We start from the raw sequence: 20,862 nt of genomic DNA, 5'->3' as shown, positions 1-20,862 counted from the left end.
ACCCACCTACAGCAACAGACACCCACCTACAGCAACAGACACCCACCTACAGCAACAGACACACACCTTCTGCCATAGACACCCACCTACAGCAACAGACACCCACCTACAGCAACAGACACCCACCTACAGTAACAGACACCCACCTACACCAACCGACACCCACCTACAGCAATAGACACCCACCTACAGCCATAGACACCCACGTACAGCAACAGACACCCACCTACAGCCATAGACACCCACCTACAGCAACAGACACCCACCTACAGCAACAGACACCCACCTACAGTAACAGACACCCACCTACACCAACAGACACACACCTTCTGCCATAGGCACCCACCTACAGCAACAGACACCCACCTACAGCAACAGACACACACCTTCTGCCATAGACACCCACCTACAGCAACAGACACCCACCTACAGCAACAGACACCCACCTACAGCAACAGACAGACACCCACCTACACCAACCGACACCCACCTACAGCCACAGACACCCACCTGCAACAACAGACACCCACCTACAGCCACAGACACCCACCTACAGCAACAGACACCCACCTACAGCAACAGACACCCACCTACAGCAACAGACACGCACCTACAGCAACAGACACCCACCTACAGCAACAGACACCCACCTACAGCAACAGACACGCACCTACAGCAACAGACACCCACCTACAGCAACAGACACCCACCTACACCAACAGACACACACCTTCTGCCATAGACACCCACCTACAGCCACAGACACCCACCTACAGCCACAGACACCCACCTGCAACAACAGACACCCACCTACAACAACAGACACCCACCTACAACAACAGACACCCACCTACAGCAACAGACACCCACCTACAGCCATAGACACCCACCTACAACAACAGACACCCACCTACAGCCAGACACCCACCTACAGCAACAGACACCCACCTACAACAACAGACACCCACCTACAACAACAGACACCCACCTACAGCAACAGACACCCACCTACAGCCATAGACACCCACCTACAACAACAGACACCCACCTACAGCCACAGACACCCACCTACAACAACAGACACCCACCTACAGCAACAGATACCCACCTACAGCCATAGACACCCACCTACAACAACAGACACCCACCTACAGCCACAGACACCCACCTACAACAACAGACACCCACCTACAGCAACAGACACCCACCTACAGCCATAGACACCCACCTACAACAACAGACACCCACCTACAGCCACAGACACCCACCTACAGCCACAGACACCCACTGATGGTGACTGTTCCTTCACCTACAGGAGCGCCGCCGCCGCCGACCCACGCCATCAACCGGGGTATAGGCACAGAGGGCCTCGGGTGCATCCTGGCGGGGCTCTGGGGCACCGGTAACGGCACCACCTCCTACTCTGAGAACATTGGCGCCATCGGCGTCACCAAGGTTAGTGTTTCCTCCCCTCTTATTGATCCTTCCGGCTCGTCCTAGCTAAGACAGCCCTTTCGGCTCGTCCTAGCTAAGACAGCCCTTTCGGCTCGTCCTAGCTAATACACAACCCTTCCGGCTCGTCCTAGCTAACACACAACCCTTCCTGCTCGTCCTAGCTAACACACAACCCTTCCGGCTTGTCCTAGCTAACACAAAACCCTTCCGGCTCGTCCTAGCTAACACACAACCCTTCAGGCTCGTCCTAGCTAACACACAACCCTTCCGGCTCGGCCTAGCTAACACACAACCCTTCCGGCTCGTCCTAGCTAACACACAACCCTTCCGGCTCGTCCTAACTAACACACAACCCTTCCGGCTCGTCCTAACTAACACACAACCCTTCCGGCTCGTCCTAGCTAACACACAACCCTTCCGGCTCGTCCTAGCTAACACACAGCCCTTCCGGCTCGTCCTAGCTAAGACAGCCCTTTCGGCTCGTCCTACCTAACACACAACCCTTCCGGCTCGTCCCAGCTAACACACAACCCTTCCTGCTCGTCCTAGCTAACACAACCCTTCAGGCTCGTCCTAGCTAACACACAACCCTTCCGGCTCGTTCTAGCTAACACATAGTACTTCCGGCTCGTCCTAACTAACACACAACCCTTCCAGCTCGTCCTAGCTAACACACAACTCTTCCAGCTCGTCCTAGCTAACACACAACCCTTCAGGCGCGTCCTAGCTAACACACAGCCCTTCCGGCTCGTCCTAGCTAAGACAGCCCTTCCGGCTCGTCCTAACTAACACACAACCCTTCCAGCTCGTCCTAGCTAACACACAACTCTTCCGGCTCGTCCTAGCTAACACACAACCCTTCAGGCGCGTCCTAGCTAACACACAGCCCTTCCGGCCCGTCCTAGCTAACACACAGCCCGGGATCACTGGAGTTCTACTTTTATATTGATATTTGACCAGAATTAGATGAATAACAGCTGTGAGAGGCAGTGAATGTTGTGACGCGTGTGTACAGTGTCAACCCACAATAACACCAAGGCTTCTAACATATAAATATATCTATCTGTTTCTAGTGTATTACCTGAATTCACCTGAGGGCTACTAACACTAGTGGCCTCGACCAGGACAGGAAGCCGGCGGCTTGTCGAAGGTCCCCCCCTCATTTACCTTGATAAGCTCTTGCTACCTTTTGGAATTGTGCGTGTTGGTCACACAGATGACAACGGTTACTCTTCCTAGAGGCATCTATTTGCCGTACACGGTCTAGAGCTGGGAACGTGGGAGTTAGTGTCTAGAGCTGGGAACGTGGGAGTTAGTGTCTAGAGCTGGGAACGTGGGAGTTAGTGTCTAGAGCTGGGAACGTGGTAGCTAGTGTCTAGAGCTGGGAACGTGGTAGCTAGTGTCTAGAGCTGGGAACGTGGGAGCTAGTGTCTAGAGCTGGGAACGTGGGAGTTAGTGTCTAGAGCTGGGAACGTGGGAATTAGTGTCTAGAGCTGGGAACGTGGGAGTTAGTGTCTAGAGCTGTGAACGTGGAAGTTAGTGTCTAGAGCTGGGAACGTGGGAGTTAGTGTCTAGAGCTGGGAACGTGGGAGTTAGTGTCTAGAGCTGTGAACGTGGAAGTTAGTGTCTAGAGCTGGGAACGTGGGAGTTAGTGTCTAGAGCTGGGAACGTGGGAGCTAGTGTCTAGAGCTGGGAACGTGGGAGCTAGTGTCTAGAGCTGGGAACGTGGGAGCTAGTGTCTAGAAGTGTAGGTAGGTACTACCAGCGTGGTACAGCAGGTTGGTACAAGCGTGCTTGTGGTACAGCAGGTTGGTACAAGCGTGCTTGTGGTACAGCAGGTTGGTACAAGCGTGCTTGTGGTACAGCAGGTTGGTACAAGCGTGCTTGTGGTACAGCAGGTTGGTACAAGCGTGCTTGTGGTACAGCAGGTTGGTACAAGCGTGCTTGTGGTACTGCAGGTTGGTACAAGCGTGCTTGTGGTACAGCAGGTTGGTACAAGCGTGCTTGTGGTACAGCAGGTTGGTACAAGCGTGCTTGTGGTACAGCAGGTTGGTACAAGCGTGCTTGTGGTACTGCAGGTTGGTACAAGCGTGCTTGTGGTACAGCAGGTTGGTACAAGGGTGCTTGTGGTACTGCAGGTTGGTACAAGGGTGCTTGTGGTACAGCAGGTTGGTACAAGCGTGCTTGTGGTACAGCAGGTTGGTACAAGGGTGCTTGTGGTACAGCAGGTTGGTACAAGGGTGCTTGTGGTACTGCAGGTTGGTACAAGGGTGCTTGTGGTACAGCAGGTTGGTACAAGGGTGCTTGTGGTACTGCAGGTTGGTACAAGGGTGCTTGTGGTACAGCAGGTTGGTACAAGGGTGCTTGTGGTACTGCAGGTTGGTACAAGGGTGCTTGTGGTACAGCAGGTTGGTACAAGCGTGCTTGTGGTACAGCAGGTTGGTACAAGCGTGCTTGTGGTACAGCAGGTTGGTACAAGGGTGCTTGTGGTACAGCAGGTTGGTACAAGGGTGCTTGTGGTACTGCAGGTTGGTACAAGCGTGCTTGTGGTACTGCAGGTTGGTACAAGGGTGCTTGTGGTACTGCAGGTTGGTACAAGGGTGCTTGTGGTACAGCAGGTTGGTACAAGCGTGCTTGTGGTACTGCAGGTTGGTACAAGCGTGCTTGTGGTACAGCAGGTTGGTACAAGCGTGCTTGTGGTACTGCAGGTTGGTACAAGCGTGCTTGTGGTACAGCAGGTTGGTACAAGGGTGCTTGTGGTACTGCAGGTTGGTACAAGGGTGCTTGTGGTACAGCAGGTTGGTACAAGCGTGCTTGTGGTACAGCAGGTTGGTACAAGGGTGCTTGTGGTACAGCAGGTTGGTACAAGGGTGCTTGTGGTACTGCAGGTTGGTACAAGGGTGCTTGTGGTACAGCAGGTTGGTACAAGGGTGCTTGTGGTACTGCAGGTTGGTACAAGGGTGCTTGTGGTACAGCAGGTTGGTACAAGCGTGCTTGTGGTACAGCAGGTTGGTACAAGCGTGCTTGTGGTACAGCAGGTTGGTACAAGCGTGCTTGTGGTACTGCAGGTTGGTACAAGCGTGCTTGTGGTACTGCAGGTTGGTACAAGCGTGCTTGTGGTACTGCAGGTTGGTACAAGCGTGCTTGTGGTACAGCAGGTTGGTACAAGCGTGCTTGTGGTACAGCAGGTTGGTACAAGCGTGCTTGTGGTACAGCAGGTTGGTACAAGGGTGCTTGTGGTACAGCAGGTTGGTACAAGGGTGCTTGTGGTACTGCAGGTTGGTACATGGGTGCTTGTGGTACAGCAGGTTGGTACAAGGGTGCTTGTGGTACTGCAGGTTGGTACAAGGGTGCTTGTGGTACAGCAGGTTGGTACAAGCGTGCTTGTGGTACAGCAGGTTGGTACAAGCGTGCTTGTGGTACAGCAGGTTGGTACAAGCGTGCTTGTGGTACTGCAGGTTGGTACAAGCGTGCTTGTGGTACTGCAGGTTGGTACAAGCGTGCTTGTGGTACTGCAGGTTGGTACAAGCGTGCTTGTGGTACAGCAGGTGGTGAGAGGAAAGCGGTAAGAAGTGTCTGGTGTTGCAGGTGGGGAGCCGCCGTGTGGTCCAGTTCGGCGCGGTGATAATGCTCTTGCTGGGGATGCTGGGCAAGTTTGGGGCGCTGTTCGTGACCATCCCGGAGCCTGTGATCGGCGGAGTGTTCTGCGTCATGTTCTCCATGATCACGGCCGTCGGCCTCTCCACCCTCCAGTACGTCGACCTCAACTCCTCCAGGAACCTCTTTGTTCTCGGCTTCTCCATTTTCTTCGGCCTGGCGCTCCCCAAGGTACGAAGAAAACGTGTATGTGATATATTCATTATATGCATCATTCCTGCAGTCTTATATACCATACTGTATATACTGTATTATTATTATATACACGTATATAGTGTTAGCAATATGTTTACAACAATTATTATAACGAGAATATTTATATTACAGAGGTATTTATATATTTTATGTTCATAGAGTTTTACAATGTACCTTGCTTCCTTACATGCCTGACTGAACCACGGATTACCCTGTTGCGTCTCTGTTATTTCCTTCTGGGCCGCTGGGATAAACCTGTTGTCTGCCTCCTGACACTTCCGGGTGACGCAGTCCATCAGGCCTTGTTCACACTTTCCGCTGAGCTCTGTCTCACATGGTATTCCTATTTGAAATTATCTAATATCATCATAGTTTCTCCTTTGGTATTCCAGTGTTTTTCCTTTCGGTCCTTTCCTTGGGTGGGTTAATCCTATTTCCAGCAGACATTCAAATGTTAGGACACTGTGGTCACTCATGCCTATGAGGAGGGGGGGGGGCGTATGATGTAACTTCCCTTATGTCTGACTCGTTCATGATAAATACAAGATGAAGTCTGGCTGGTTCATCAGTCACTCTCGTCTAGTGGCCCCTTGACATGTTGTCAAGGAAAGTGTGTGTGTGTGTGTGTGTGTGTGTGTGTTTTTAATCTTACCAAGTTGTGCTAGTATTGTGTTAATCCTAGTTATTGATAGATACAAATGTGAGCAGTTTTTATTATTAGTATTAGTATTATTATTATTTACCACAGACGTGGCCAGATATTTACAATGCTAACTTTAAAAGCTTTTACAAATGGTAATGTAATGTACCTGTGAGCAGTGGATGGAGAGCAACCCTGGCGTGGTGCAGACGGGGAGCCTCATACTGGACCAGATCCTGACGGTGCTCCTCCAGACCTCCATGTTCGTGGGCGGCCTCCTGGGCCTCCTCCTTGATAACACTATTCCAGGTAAGTCCCTGGTAGGCTGATGGGGGGTGTGCACCTGGTACCGTATTGTTAGTGCATCTATTTAGTGACCTGGGGACTGTTTGGTGACCTGAGGGCTCTGTGAGCTGACCTGGGGGCTCTGTGTGCTGACATGGGGACTCTGTGTGCTGACCTGGGGGCTCTGTGTGCTGACATGGGGACTGTTTGGTGAGCTGGGGGCTCTGTGTGCTGACCTGGGGGCTCTGTGTGCTGACCTGGGGACTGTTTGGTGACCTGGGGGCTCTGTGTGCTGACCTGGGGACTCTGTGTGCTGACCTGGGGACTGTTTGGTGACCTGGGGGCTCTGTGTGCTGACATGGGGGCTCTGTGTGCTGACCTGGGGGCTCTGTGTGCTGACCTGGGGGCTCTGTGTGCTGATATGGGGACTCTGTGTGCTGACCTGGGTGCTCTGTGTGCTGACATGGGGACTGTTTGGTGAGCTGGGGGCTCTGTGTGCTGACCTGGGGGCTCTGTGTGCTGACCTGGGGACTGTTTGGTGACCTGGGGGCTCTGTGTGCTGACCTGGGGGCTCTGTGTGCTGACCTGGGGACTGTTTGGTGACCTGGGGGCTCTGTGTGCTGACCTTGGGGGCTCTGTGTGCTGACCTGGGGGCTCTGTGTGCTGACATGGGGACTCTGTGTGCTGACCTGGGGGCTCTGTGTGCTGACATGGGGGACTGTTTGGTGACCTGGGGCTCTGTGTGCTGACCTGGGGGCTCTGTGTGCTGACATGGGGGACTGTTTGGTGACCTGGGGCTCTGTGTGCTGACCTGGGGGCTCTGTGTGCTGACCTGGGGACTGTTTGGGTGACCTGGGGGCTCTGTGTGCTGACCTGGGGGCTCTGTGTGCTGACCTGGGGGCTCTGTGTGCTGACCTGGGGGCTCTGTGTGCTGACATGGGGACTCTGTGTGCTGACCTGGGGGCTCTGTGTGCTGACATGGGGACTGTTTGGTGACCTGGGGGCTCTGTGTGCTGACCTGGGGGCTCTGTGTGCTGACATGGGGACTGTTTGGTGACCTGGGGGCTCTGTGTGCTGACCTGGGGGCTCTGTGTGCTGACCTGGGGACTGTTTGGTGACCTGGGGGCTCTGTGTGCTGACCTGGGGGCTCTGTGTGCTGACATGGGGCTCTGTGTGCTGACCTGGGGGCTCTGTGGTGCTGACCTGGGGGCCCTGTGTGCTGACCTGGGGGCTCTGGGGACTGTTTGGTGAGCTGGGGGCTCTGTGTGCTGACATGGGGGCTCTGTGTGCTGACCTGGGGGCTCTGTGTGCTGACCTGGGGGCTCTGTGTACTGACATGGGGACTCTGTGTGCTGACATGGGGACTCTGTGTGCTGACATGGGGACTGTTTGGTGAGCTGGGGGCTCTGTGTGCTGACCTGGGGGCTCTGTGTGCTGACATGGGGACTCTGTGTGCTGACATGGGGACTCTGTGTGCTGACATGGGGACTGTTTGGTGAGCTGGGGGCTCTGTGTGCTGACCTGGGGGCTCTGTGTGCTGACATGGGGACTCTGTGTGCTGACATGGGGACTCTGTGTGCTGACATGGGGACTGTTTGGTGACCTGAGGGCTCTGTGTGCTGACATGGGGACTCTGTGTGCTGACCTGGGGGCTCTGTGTGCTGACATGGGGACTGTGTGCTGACCTGGGGACTCTGTGTGCTGACCTGGGGACTGTTTGGTGAGCTGGGGGCTCTGTGTGCTGACCTGGGGACTGTTTGGTGACCTGGGGGCTCTGTATGTTGACCTAGAGACTGTTTGGTGACCTGGGGGCTCTGTGTGCTGACCTGGGGACTCTGTGTGCTGACCTGGGGGCTGTTTGGTGAGCTGGGGGCTCTGTGTGCTGACCTGGGGGCTGTTTGGTGAGCTGGGGGCTCTGTGTGCTGACCTGGAGACTGTTTGGTGACCTGGGGGCTCTGTGTGCTGACCTGGGGACTCTGTGTGCTGACCTGGGGGCTGTTTGGTGAGCTGGGGGCTCTGTGTGCTGACCTGGGGACTCTGTGTGCTGACCTGGGGGCTGTTTGGTGAGCTGGGGGCTCTGTGTGCTGACCTGGGGGCTGTTTGGTGAGCTGGGGGCTCTGTGTGCTGACCTGGGGACTGTTTGGTGAGCTGGGGGCTCTGTGTGCTGACCTGGGGACTGTTTGGTGACCTGGGGGCTCTGTGTGCTGACCTGGGGGCTCTGTGTGCTGACCTGGGGACTGTTTGGTGAGCTGGGGGCTCTGTGTGCTGACCTGGGGGCTGTTTGGTGAGCTGGGGGCTCTGTGTGCTGACCTGGGGACTGTTTGGTGAGCTGGGGGCTCTGTGTGCTGACCTGGGGACTGTTTGGTGACCTGGGAGCTCTGTGTGCTGACATGGGGGCTCTGTGTGCTGACATGGGGACTCTGTGTGCTGACCTGGGGGCTCTGTGTGCTGACATGGGGACTGTTTGGTGACCTGGGGGCTCTGTGTGCTGACCTGGGGGCTCTGTGTGCTGACCTGGGGACTGTTTGGTGACCTGGGGGCTCTGTGTGCTGACCTGGGGCTCTGTGTGCTGACCTGGGGGCTCTGTGTGCTGACCTGGGGACTCTGTGTGCTGACCTGGGGACTGTTTGGTGACCTGGGGGCTCTGTGTGCTGACATGGGGGCTCTGTGTGCTGACCTGGGGGCTCTGTGTGCTGACCTGGGGGCTCTGTGTGCTGACATTGGGACTCTGTGTGCTGACCTGAGGGCTCTGTGTGCTGACATGGGGACTGTTTGGTGAGCTGGGGGCTCTGTGTGCTGACCTGGGGGCTCTGTGTGCTGACCTGGGGACTGTTTGGTGACCTGGGGGCTCTGTGTGCTGACCTGGGGGCTCTGTGTGCTGACCTGGGGACTGTTTGGTGACCTGGGGGCTCTGTGTGCTGACCTGGGGCTCTGTGTGCTGACCTGGGGGCTCTGTGTTCTGACCTGGGGACTCTGTGTGCTGACCTGGGGACTGTTTGGTGACCTGGGGGCTCTATGTGCTGACATGGGGCTCTGTGTGCTGACCTGGGGGCTCTGTGTGCTGACCTGGGGGCTCTGTGTGCTGACCTGGAGGCTCTGTGTGCTGACATGGGGACTCTGTGTGCTGACCTGGGGGCTCTGTGTGCTGACATGGGGACTGTTTGGTGAGCTGGGGGCTCTGTGTGCTGACCTGGGGGCTCTGTGTGCTGACCTGGGGACTGTTTGGTGACCTGGGGGCTCTGTGTGCTGACCTGGGGGCTCTGTGTGCTGACATGGGGGCTCTGTGTGCTGACCTGGGGGCTCTGTGTGCTGACCTGGGGGCCCTGTGTGCTGACCTGGGGGCTCTGTGTGCTGACCTGGGGACTGTTTGGTGAGCTGGGGGCTCTGTGTGCTGACATGGGGGCTCTGTGTGCTGACCTGGGGGCTCTGTGTGCTGACCTGGGGGCTCTGTGTGCTGACATGGGGACTCTGTGTGCTGACATGGGGACTCTGTGTGCTGACATGGTGACTGTTTGGTGAGCTGGGGGCTCTGTGTGCTGACCTGGGGGCTCTGTGTGCTGACATGGGGACTCTGTGTGCTGACATGGGGACTCTGTGTGCTGACATGGGGACTGTTTGGTGAGCTGGGGGCTCTGTGTGCTGACCTGGGGGCTCTGTGTGCTGACATGGGGACTCTGTGTGCTGACATGGGGACTCTGTGTGCTGACATGGGGACTGTTTGGTGACCTGAGGGCTCTGTGTGCTGACATGGGGACTCTGTGTGCTGACCTGGGGGCTCTGTGTGCTGACATGGGGACTCTGTGTGCTGACCTGGGGACTCTGTGTGCTGACATGGGGACTGTTTGGTGAGCTGGGGGCTCTGTGTGCTGACCTGGGGACTGTTTGGTGACCTGGGGGCTCTGTGTGCTGACATGGGGGCTCTGTGTGCTGACCTGGGGGCTCTGTGTGCTGACCTGGGGGCCCTGTGTGCTGACCTGGGGGCTCTGTGTGCTGACCTGGGGACTGTTTGGTGAGCTGGGGGCTCTGTGTGCTGACCTGGGGACTGTTTGGTGACCTGGGGGCTCTGTATGTTGACCTGGGGACTGTTTGGTGACCTGGGGGCTCTGTGTGCTGACCTGGGGACTCTGTGTGCTGACCTGGGGGCTGTTTGGTGAGCTGGGGGCTCTGTGTGCTGACCTGGGGACTCTGTGTGCTGACCTGGGGGCTGTTTGGTGAGCTGGGGGCTCTGTGTGCTGACCTGGGGGCTGTTTGTGAGCTGGGGGCTCTGTGTGCTGACCTGGGGACTGTTTGGCGAGCTGGGGGCTCTGTGTGCTGACCTGGGGACTGTTTGGTGACCTGGGGGCTCTGTGTGCTGACCTGGGGACTGTTTGGTGAGCTGGGGGCTCTGTGTGCTGACCTGGGGGCTGTTTGGTGAGCTGGGGGCTCTGTATGTTGACCTGGGGACTGTTTGGTGAGCTGGGGGCTCTGTGTGCTGACCTGGGGACTGTTTGGTGACCTGGGGGCTCTGTGTGCTGACCTGGGGACTGTTTGGTGAGCTGGGGACTGTGTGCTGACCTGGGGGCTGTTTGGTGACCTGAGGGCTCTGTGTGCTGACCTGGGAACTCTGTGTGCTGACCTGGGGGCTGTTTGGTGAGCTGGGGGCTCTGTGTGCTGACCTGGGGGCTGTTTGGTGACCTGGGGGCTCTGTGTGCTGACCTGGGGGCTGTTTGGTGACCTGGGGGCTCTGTGTGCTGACCTGGGGACTCTGTGTGCTGACCTGGGGGCTGTTTGGTGAGCTGGGGGCTCTGTGTGCTGACCTGGGGGCTCTGTGTGCTGACCTGGGGACTGTTTGGTGACCTGGGGGCTCTGTGTGCTGACCTGGGGGCTCTGTGTGCTGACCTGGGGGCTCTGTGTGCTGACCTGGAGACTGTTTGGTGGCCTGGGGGCTCTGTGTGCTGACCTGGAGACTGTTTGGTGGCCTGGGGGCTCTGTGTGCTGACCTGGAGACTGTTTGGTGACCTGGGGGCTCTGTGTGCTGACCTGGGGACGGTGCATGGTGACCTGGAGGACCATGGTGTGAGGTGCCTCCCAGCGGGACTGACAGAGATGAACCCATAACCATGCAGCACCTGGCCCCATGCATACCCTTCATATAGACTAAGGCTGTGTGGTGCTAAGTGTGTTAATAAATCACTATATAAATGTGTGTGTGTGGCAGGATCTGAGGAGGAGCGCGGCCTCCTCAAGTGGAACGCTCATCTCCTCGACCCGGCCATGGAGGAGGAGAAGACGTCTGCTCGCTCCAGGTGCTATGATCTCCCCGTCGGTATGGACACCATCAGGAGGTAAGACCTGGCTTGTGGTAGGGGTCCTGTGGCGGGGCGGGGTGAAGATGGCACCACCGGACACTACTTGGTCCGCTGAGGGAAGGTGAGAGAACACGAGGGAGGGAGGGAGGGGGAGAGGGAACGGGAGGAAGAGAGGGAGGGAGGGAGGAAGGCAGAGGGAGGGAGGGAGAGAGGCATAAAGAGGGAGGGGAGGGAAGGAGGGAGGGAGAGAGAGAGGCAGAGGGAACAAGAGGAACAACGGGTTCAAGCTCAACATGCCACAATGTTGGACTGAGAACAAAAAATGCTTTTTCACCCACAGGGTTATTAACCCATGGAACCGCCTACCCGCCCAAGCCGTAAATGGTAAAACATTCCTAACCTTGTCGAGGACTCTTGATAGGGATTCCCTCTGGTATATTCACGTAAAACCGAAAACAGTGGTACACCTCAGTGCATATTTTGTTATTTATATGTCCAAGAGTGCTTACATTCATGTACAGCCACTAGCACTCATAAGGGCAGGTCCTTAGTCTTATGTTCCCCGGAACACGACCCGCCAAATCGTTTAACAACAAGGTACCCATTCACTGCTGGATGAACAGAGGCGTACATTTAAGGATTGGCGCCCAGTCAATCCTCCCCGACCAGGATATGAACCCTGGCCAGAGCGTTCATGAAGCGGCGGGGCGAGTGTCTTACCAGTGTGCTACACAGCAGTGTAGCGCCGCACCAAATTAAAAAACACCAACAGCATTCATTAACAGGTGTCACAGACCACTTGATCACTGTTGTAAATCAGACACCTGGAACTCGTGGGAGGATGGAGGCGTGTCCAAGATGCAGCACACATTGTCCCTCTCAACCGCCACATTCAAGCGCTGCAGTAAGAAACTTATTGCTCTCTGGTTGTGGGAAAGTTCACTCTAACATATAATATTATTCAAAATTTTATGAGGACCATAAAAGATGTTATAGGCTCAGAGACTAGTGATCTATGGATCTTAATTATAAAATTAATAATTGATTCAAACTGAATCTGGAGAAGTGGACTGTAAAACTTCTAATTAAGGTAGAGCAATTCCCCGACACATCCTTTGGGGAAGTAAATTCTATTTTTTTTTTTTTTTTTTTTTTTTTTTTGAGATACATACAAGAGTTGTTACATTCTTGTACAGCCACTAGTAACGCGTAGCGTTTCGGGCAGGTCCCTGGAATACGATCCCCTACCGCGAAGAATCGTTGTTACAACAAAGTACACATTTTACTGTTGCGTTAAACACAGGCTACATTTAAGGAATTGCGCCCAGTAAATCCTCCCCAGCCAGGATACGAACCCATGACAGCGCTCGCGGAACATTACGTTAATGACCTTCCAAATGACTCCCAACACCTAAAACCAATTCTATTTGCTGACAACACAACCTTCATTGACTCCAGTCCTGACCCCCTTGCTCTAAATTTCATAGTGATTACTGAGCTAAATAAAGTCCATCTCTGCCTAACTGCCAACAAACTCACCCTCAATATTGACAAAACTTTCTATATTCTGTTTGGCAATAAATCCTCAAATCAAATAAATCTCAAAATAAACAATACCCAAATTTGTAACAAATTAGATGGCAAATTCCTTGGCGTTCTCATTGATAACAAGCTGAATTTCCAGGGACACATTCTAAATATATCAAAAAAAGTTTCAAAAACTGTTGGCATTCTTTCTAAGATCAGATATTATGTACCTCGCCCTGCCCTGGTGACGCTCTATTACTCTCTCATCTATCCTTATCTCAACTATGGTATTTGTGCTTGGGGTTCTACTACCCAAAATCATTTACGTCCTCTAATTACTCAACACAAACCTGCTATTTGGACAATATCTAACTCTGGCCCCAGACATCACTCGGTACCCCTACTCAAATCTCTGAATATGTTAGACATTAAGTCACTTCACATTCCCTCATGTGTATTTTATATATATAAAACGCTGAACTGTAATGTTAATCCTGACCTTAAAAGCTTCCTAGAAGGTTGTAACAGAACCCATGAGCACCACACCAGAAACAAATACTTATTTGATATTCCAAGAGTGCGACTTAATCAAACTAGAAATGCTCTACAAATCAAGGGCCCTTGAATGTGGAATGACCTTCCCAATTATGTTAAAGACTGTACCTCTCTCAACCAGTTTAAGATAAAAACTAAGCTTCCTAATTAACTCCCTGTAACCTACCTCACCCCTAAAATGTCAACCCATGTCTACTATTTTAAACAATGCTGTTTGTTGACCAAATTGTATTTTTGTTTTTTTTTCTGCCATGTTTCCCCCTTTTTTTTATTGTTTATATTTTCTTAACACAATTTATACTTTAATCTCAATTAGTATTACGTTTAAGTCTTAGTGTTTTTCCTGCCCGAAACGCTTTGCGTAATAGTGGCTTTAGGCACTGTATGTACCAGCTCTATCTATAAATCCATCAATGTTTGTATCTCACCTTGTATGTATGTACTTTACCTGAATAAATATTTAATTTGATTTTATTTGAAATATTCGTGGTAGAAATTTAGTTCATTGCTTTGTTTACTGGATCAGCTGATCACAGCTGAATAAAACTATTTCCAATAAACAGCTATATAATGCGGTAATTTAAATAAATCTATTGCCAATCAATATTCCTTGGTAAATAATATAAGGTTAGACTGGGTTTAATTCGATTAATAAATATGTGGAATTTATTCTCCCCGGCTGGGTAGCTGATGCAATCGCAGCCATGATTCTAGGAGGAATCTGGCGTTTCTACGCCTTAGTTAATGAAATTTGATATTGTTACACTACTACATGGTTAGTAGTATTAGTAAACTATTATTCCTAGTACAATAAATACTACTCATCGCACTAAGGGTTAGTATTTGGGTGTTGAAAATTTCCAACATTGGTCCTTTGTGCCACTGATCAGTTTGTTTCCCAGTTCCTTCAGAAACATCAATACCCATTTGCGCCACGAAGCAAAGGTTTCTGAGCCAGACGAAACAATGTTGTAACAGCGTGCCAGGCCTCTGTATTTCATGGTCTCCTGCATTTCTCTAAATGGGCCAGTAGGCCTAGCACAGTGTTTCTGTCTTCCAACGTTTTTCTTCGAAAATGCTTCAATATATTTGTTTAACTGTTTAAATCAATATTAAGAATTGTCATAATCCTCCAGCGTAGGCCTGCGGCATATATCTGTGATCTGCCACACCCAGTCTGTGTCCCGCTCACATTGTTATTCCCTTGCAGGTGGTCGTGGTGCAGGTACATCCCCGTCTCCCCCACCTTCGTCGGCTTCGTACGCAAGCGGGTGTGACGTAGTACATCCAATATGGCGCTGTACATGTACAGAAAATACATAACAATTATATGTAGACATATTACCTTAATAACAGGACGCTTGGTGTTTAATGTGACAATGTGCAAGACTGTGATGATTAACCTGACAATGTGCAAGAGTCTTTGAACATTAACCTGACAATGTGCAAGAGTCTTTGATCATTAACCAGACAATGTGCAAGATTCTCCTATGAATAAGTTAGCAATGTTCAAAATTTTATAATGATTTATCTGACACTGTGCAAGATCCTGTCATGACATGGGAATGGAACCTGCTGGAATGTTGGCTGATAAATTCAATCATAGGAAGTCAAAGGTGGGCAGCCGGTCCTCAAAGGTGGGCAGCCGGTCCTCAAAGGTGGGCAGCCGGTCCTCAAAGGTGGGCAGCCGGTCCTCAAAGGTGGGCAGCCGGTCCTCAAAGGTGGGCGGTCGGTCCTCAAAGGTGGGCAGCCGGTCCTCAAAGGTGGGCAGCCGGTCCTCAAAGGTGGGCAGCCGGTCCTCAAAGGTGGGCAGCCGGTCCTCAAAGGTGGGCAGCCGGTCCTCAAAGGTGGGCAGCCGGTCTTCAAAGGTGGGCAGCCGGTCCTCAAAGGTGGGCAGCCGGTCCTCAAAGGTGGGCAGCCGGTCCTCAAAGGTGGGCAGCCGGTCCTTATGGAAGTTAGGAACTGGGCCAGATTCACAAAGCAGTGGCCCTTGGACCGCCTCGGTCCTTGTATTAAATATAAGAGAAATATATAATTGAAGCATGCAAATGAAGACAGTAAATCATTAATATCTAATTTATTGAATTAAAGTTAATTTAAAAATAATACAATACAAAATTAATATAATGAAACTAGGACAATTTACGGTACGTTGAATTGCTCAGTTTCCCTAGTGACTAAGGTGGGCAAACCGCCGTGGAGGACAAGTACAGATCGGCATTTCAAGATGGCTGCCGCTGAGCTGAAATCATCTGGAAGTAAATGGTTCCACAGAGATTGTACAGAACTGACACTGATTTAGAATAATTGTTTGGTGCATAATTTATTCCTATAGAAAATTGGAAATACAGACGTTAGTATTTGTAACAGCCTAACGCGCAGCTCTTTTTTTCTAGTGTTCAAATTAGAAAAATGGTCTAGAATCGTCGGACCGGCGGGAATTGCTTTACAATAGACCGTTGGTCCCTGATTTGGTCCTGTCTAGAAAGAAAAGGACCGACTTTTCCCGGTTACGGTCCTAATAAAAGTAGGTGAGACATAGTTGTATGTATATATATGTTTATGTATTTATATATTTATGTATATATATAACTGTAGCAATGCGATAAAATAAAACAAAAGTAATAAAAATGAATAGGGGTGGTAGGAGAAGAAAAGATTAAAGTGTTCAATGAGAATCCACAAGGTCTTCTCTGAATACTCTTTATTTTCTTCTTCGAGGCTGTAGGTCCCTTCAATTGCACCAGAGGTGATACCCCAATAATATATATATTATATGTATATATATAATATATGTATATATTTATATATGTATATATATATATATATATATATATATATATATATATATATATATATATATATATATATATATATATATATATATATATATATATATATATATATATATATATGCAATTGACGATCACAAAACACTGACCATTTTATGTGGAAAATCCACAGAGAAATATGAAATGAGGTGAACGTTTCGGCTTGTTAAAGCCTTTGACAAGTCTTTGATATGTCATACTGTTAAAGTCAGTCTGGTGTTGACAAAGGCTTTAACAAGCCGAAACGTTCACCTCATTTCATATTTCTCTGTGGATTTTCTGCATATATATATATATATATATATATATATATATATATATATATATATATATATATATATATATATATATATATATATATATATATATATATATATATATATATATAGAAGGGGTACCACCTCGTGTGCAAGTGTAGGAACCCACAGCCTCGAAGAAGAAAATAAAGAGTATTCAGAGAAGACCTTGTGGATTCTCACTGAACACTTTAATATTTTCTTCTCCTACCACCCCTATTCTTTTGGTATGTATATATATATATATATATATATATATATATATATATATATATATATATATATATATATATATATATATATATATATATATATATATATATATATATATATGTCGTACCTAGTAGCCAGAACGCACTTCTCAGCCTACTATGCAAGGCCCAATTTGCCTAATAAGCCAAGTTTTCACGAATTAATTGTTTTTCGACAACCTAACCTACCTAACCTAACCTAACTTTTTCGGCTACCTAACCTAACCTAACCTATAAAGATAGGTTAGGTTAGGTTAGGTAGGGTTGGTTAGGTTCGGTCATATATCTACGTTAATTTTAACTCCAATAAAAAAAATTACCTCATACATAATGAAATGGGTAACTTTATCATTTCATAAGAAAAAAAATTCGAGAAAATATATTAATTCAGGAAAACTTGGCTTATTAGGCAAATCGGGCCTTGCATAGTAGGCTGAGAAGTGCGTTCTGGCTACTAGGTACGACATATATATATATATATATATATATATATATATATATATATATATATATATATATATATATATATATATATAACCTAATATATAAATAACATATTGTAACTTTTTTTGTGTAATGACATTTTCAAATAAAGTTAAATAAGTAAAATATATATATATATATATATATATATATATATATATATATATATATATACTTTTATATATATATATATATATATATATATATATATATATATATATATATATATATATATATATATATATATATATTATACATTATGTGTGTGTATGTGTAAGCTGGGAAGAATTCCATTTCACCTTTGTAAACGCACATTAATGACACCTCGAACACTGTGTGTAGGACGCGTTAATATGTGTGTTTATGTTTGAAGGTTAGCTTAGCATTTTTTAAATTTTAGGAATGATTTAGAGATGGGGATTACCAAACAACGTGACAAAACACTTGTTAGTATTATCCCATATGTATGACAAATCCGAGAATTCTGACTATACAAAGCTGGATAAAAGTATTACCCGGATTTTAATGTTATTGAAAGCTGATCACTGAGCGCCACCAACACTACGGCTTGGCCAGGCACGACCCAGGGTGTGCAGGAGCTGATCACTGAGCACCACCACCACTACGGCTTGGCCAGGCACGACCCAGGGTGTGCAGGAGCTGATCACTGAGCACCACCACCACTACGGCTTGGCCAGGCACGACCCAGGGTGTGCAGGAGCTGATCACTGAGCATCACCACCACTACGGCTTGGCCTGGCACGGCCCGGGGTGTGCAGGAGCTGATCACTGAGCGCCACCAACACTACGGCTTGGCCAGGCACGGCCCGGGGTGTGCAGGAGCTGATCACTGAGCATCACCACCACTACGGCTTGGCCAGGCACGGCCCGGGGTGTGCAGGAGCTGATCACTGAACATCACCACCACTACGGCTTGGCCAGCCACGGCCCGGGGTGTGCAGGAGCTGATCACTGAGCACCACCAACACTACGGCTTGGCCAGGCACGGCCCGGGGTGTGCAGGAGCTGATCACTGAGCATCACCACCACTACGGCTTGGCCAGGCACGACCCGGGGTGTGCAGGAGCTGATCACTGAGCGCAACCAACACTACGGCTTGGCCAGGCACGACCCGGGGTGTGCAGGAGCTGATCACTGAGCGCAATCAACACTACGGCTTGACCAGGCACGACCCGGGGTGTGCAGGAGCTGATCACTGAGCACCACCAACACTACGGCTTGGCCTGGCACGGCCCGGGGTGTGCAGGAGCTGATCACTGAGCGCAACCAACACTACGGCTTGGCCAGGCACGACCCGGGGTGTGCAGGAGCTGATCACTGAGCACCACCAACACTACGGCTTGGCCTGGCACGGCCCGGGGTGTGCAGGAGCTGATCACTGAGCGCAACCAACACTACGGCTTGGCCTGGCACGGCCCGGGGTGTGCAGGAGCTGATCACTGAGCATCACCACCACTACGGCTTGGCCAGGCACGACCCGGGGTGTGCAGGAGCTGATCACTGAGCACCACCAACACTACGGCTTGGCCTGGCACGGCCCGGGGTGTGCAGGAGCTGATCACTGAGCGCAACCAACACTACGGCTTGGCCTGGCACGGCCCGGGGTGTGCAGGAGCTGATCACTGAGCACCACCAACACTACGGCTTGGCCTGGCACGGCCCGGGGTGTGCAGGAGCTGATCACTGAGCGCAACCAACACTACGGCTTGGCCTGGCACGGCCCGGGGTGTGCAGGAGCTGATCACTGAGCGCAACCAACACTACGGCTTGGCCAGGCACGACCCGGGGTGTGCAGGAGCTGATCACTGAGCACCACCAACACTACGGCTTGGCCTGGCACGGCCCGGGGTGTGCAGGAGCTGATCACTGAGCGCAACCAACACTACGGCTTGGCCTGGCACGGCCCGGGGTGTGCAGGAGCTGATCACTGAGCATCACCACCACTACGGCTTGGCCAGGCACGACCCGGGGTGTGCAGGAGCTGATCACTGAGCACCACCAACACTACGGCTTGGCCTGGCACGGCCCGGGGTGTGCAGGAACCATGGAGGCAGGATGGGATATAATTATACTGTGAAGACCAAGGTGTTATGACCATCATACTCGCACACTATAGACCCTCCCGGAGCGATATACGGGTCAACCATGTCAGTTGTAATTGATGAGTTGACATGCTTAGGGGTGCCTTCTCGCCATGCTCTGTGGCTGGGGGGATTGGTGCCCTGAAGCTACATGAACACCCTATACCCCCCCTAAGTGCGAAGGGGAGTTAGGGACAACATCACAATATTTACGTATATGCTATGTTATAACCTGGTACAACGCTACAAATTAGAAAAGAGGCACTATAATGTAATAGTTTCTGCTACAGTTCCTGTATTACATTTAGAAGTTTAAGGTAGCGACAGTTGAGTATGGTAGTCTGTGTGTGTGTCAGGGGATCATTGCGACATCTTGCTCTACTGATATCTGAAATTTGTGAAGGAAATTTAATTATATATTTTGCTATTGATATTGTGGGACTCAAACTGGAGCCCAAAATAAGCAATAACACGATTCAGGACTTGATTCATTCCTCCAGGATTTGTAACGGAACAAATGTGTAAAACAAATCACATATTTTGCGTTCCCGTCTTAATACTTTATTGATACACAAGATTGAGAAAGTGAATTGTGGCACAAATTGCTTCTTTCCCAAATTCCAGGTATTATCAGTTCTGTCTGGTTGTTACTGCCATATTTACACGTATATACACATTCATGCATATTGCAAGCCACAATAGTGTGGGAATAACATTCCATTACTGTGGCATGTCGGGAGGGGAACTTAAGAGCGCCACAGTGCCTATTATTAAACAAGTATAAGGAGAGGGAGAGCGGGAATGGCGGCCTAGGCTCCCGTGCTAGGCTTCACACCCACCACCAATATTCCCTCCCTCTGGTACATGTCACAACAACAACAACAACAAGCCATAATAGTGTAGGAATACCATTTGAGCCCTAATTCAGGCTGGCCCAAGTCACTTGACCGTATATTGTACACAATAGTATACGGTAAAGTAACTTTTGGCCAGAAGGTAAACTCCATCGGGCGTGTGGGAGAGGCGACTGTGCCTGTGTGAACTTAGTATTTGCTACTCTGTATATATCTTGTAGACCGTTGACGGAATGTTGTGTTTAGAGATCATGTAAAACTCATGTGTTTAATAAGTGAACAGAGCAATAGGTCATATATCAGTAGCCTCCTGCGGTACTTCTCCGTCTGTTAACTTCTCTACCAAAACCTCAGTAATTGATATTGTTAATTTTGTAGTTGAATGGTCGTCTTATTCCATGTTTTAAACAACATTGTTTGAAGTGAAATGTTTATTTTCCTAA

General features: G+C 50.2%; 2 protein-coding genes across 14 annotated transcripts in view; one reads left to right on the top strand and one right to left on the bottom strand.

The window, feature by feature from the left end:
- The window catches only part of LOC123774996 (solute carrier family 23 member 1), a 148,339-nt gene extending 132,684 nt beyond the window's left edge, over positions 1–15,655 (top strand). For 5 of the 13 annotated variants that reach the window (XM_045769697.2, XM_069319002.1, XM_045769700.2 and 2 more), the window contains 5 exons: positions 1,316–1,455; positions 5,044–5,283; positions 6,127–6,256; positions 11,430–11,556; positions 14,813–15,655. In XM_045769697.2, coding sequence (XP_045625653.1) covers positions 1,316–1,455; positions 5,044–5,283; positions 6,127–6,256; positions 11,430–11,556; positions 14,813–14,879 — 704 coding nt within the window. In that variant the 3' untranslated portion in view covers positions 14,880–15,655. The remainder of the gene's footprint in view (positions 1–1,315; positions 1,456–5,043; positions 5,284–6,126; positions 6,257–11,429; positions 11,557–14,812) is intronic. The other 8 variants (XR_011225972.1, XR_011225976.1, XR_011225975.1 and 5 more) reach the window with 4 other exon arrangements.
- On the bottom strand, positions 15,203–20,572 carry LOC138359668 (golgin subfamily A member 6-like protein 4). The gene is made up of 2 exons (XM_069319088.1): positions 20,475–20,572; positions 15,203–15,608 (listed from the first exon to the last, which is right to left on the bottom strand). Exons 1-2 carry the CDS (start codon positions 20,570–20,572, stop codon positions 15,203–15,205), a joined length of 504 nt encoding a protein of 167 aa, XP_069175189.1.
- Positions 20,573–20,862: the final 290 nt, after the last annotated feature.

The sequence above is a fragment of the Procambarus clarkii genome, chromosome 92 (genome assembly GCF_040958095.1).
Source record: "Procambarus clarkii isolate CNS0578487 chromosome 92, FALCON_Pclarkii_2.0, whole genome shotgun sequence".
Lineage (NCBI taxonomy): Eukaryota > Metazoa > Arthropoda > Malacostraca > Decapoda > Cambaridae > Procambarus > Procambarus clarkii.
Note: the sequence above shows the minus strand (reverse complement) of the source record. Positions and strands in the feature narration are given on the sequence as shown.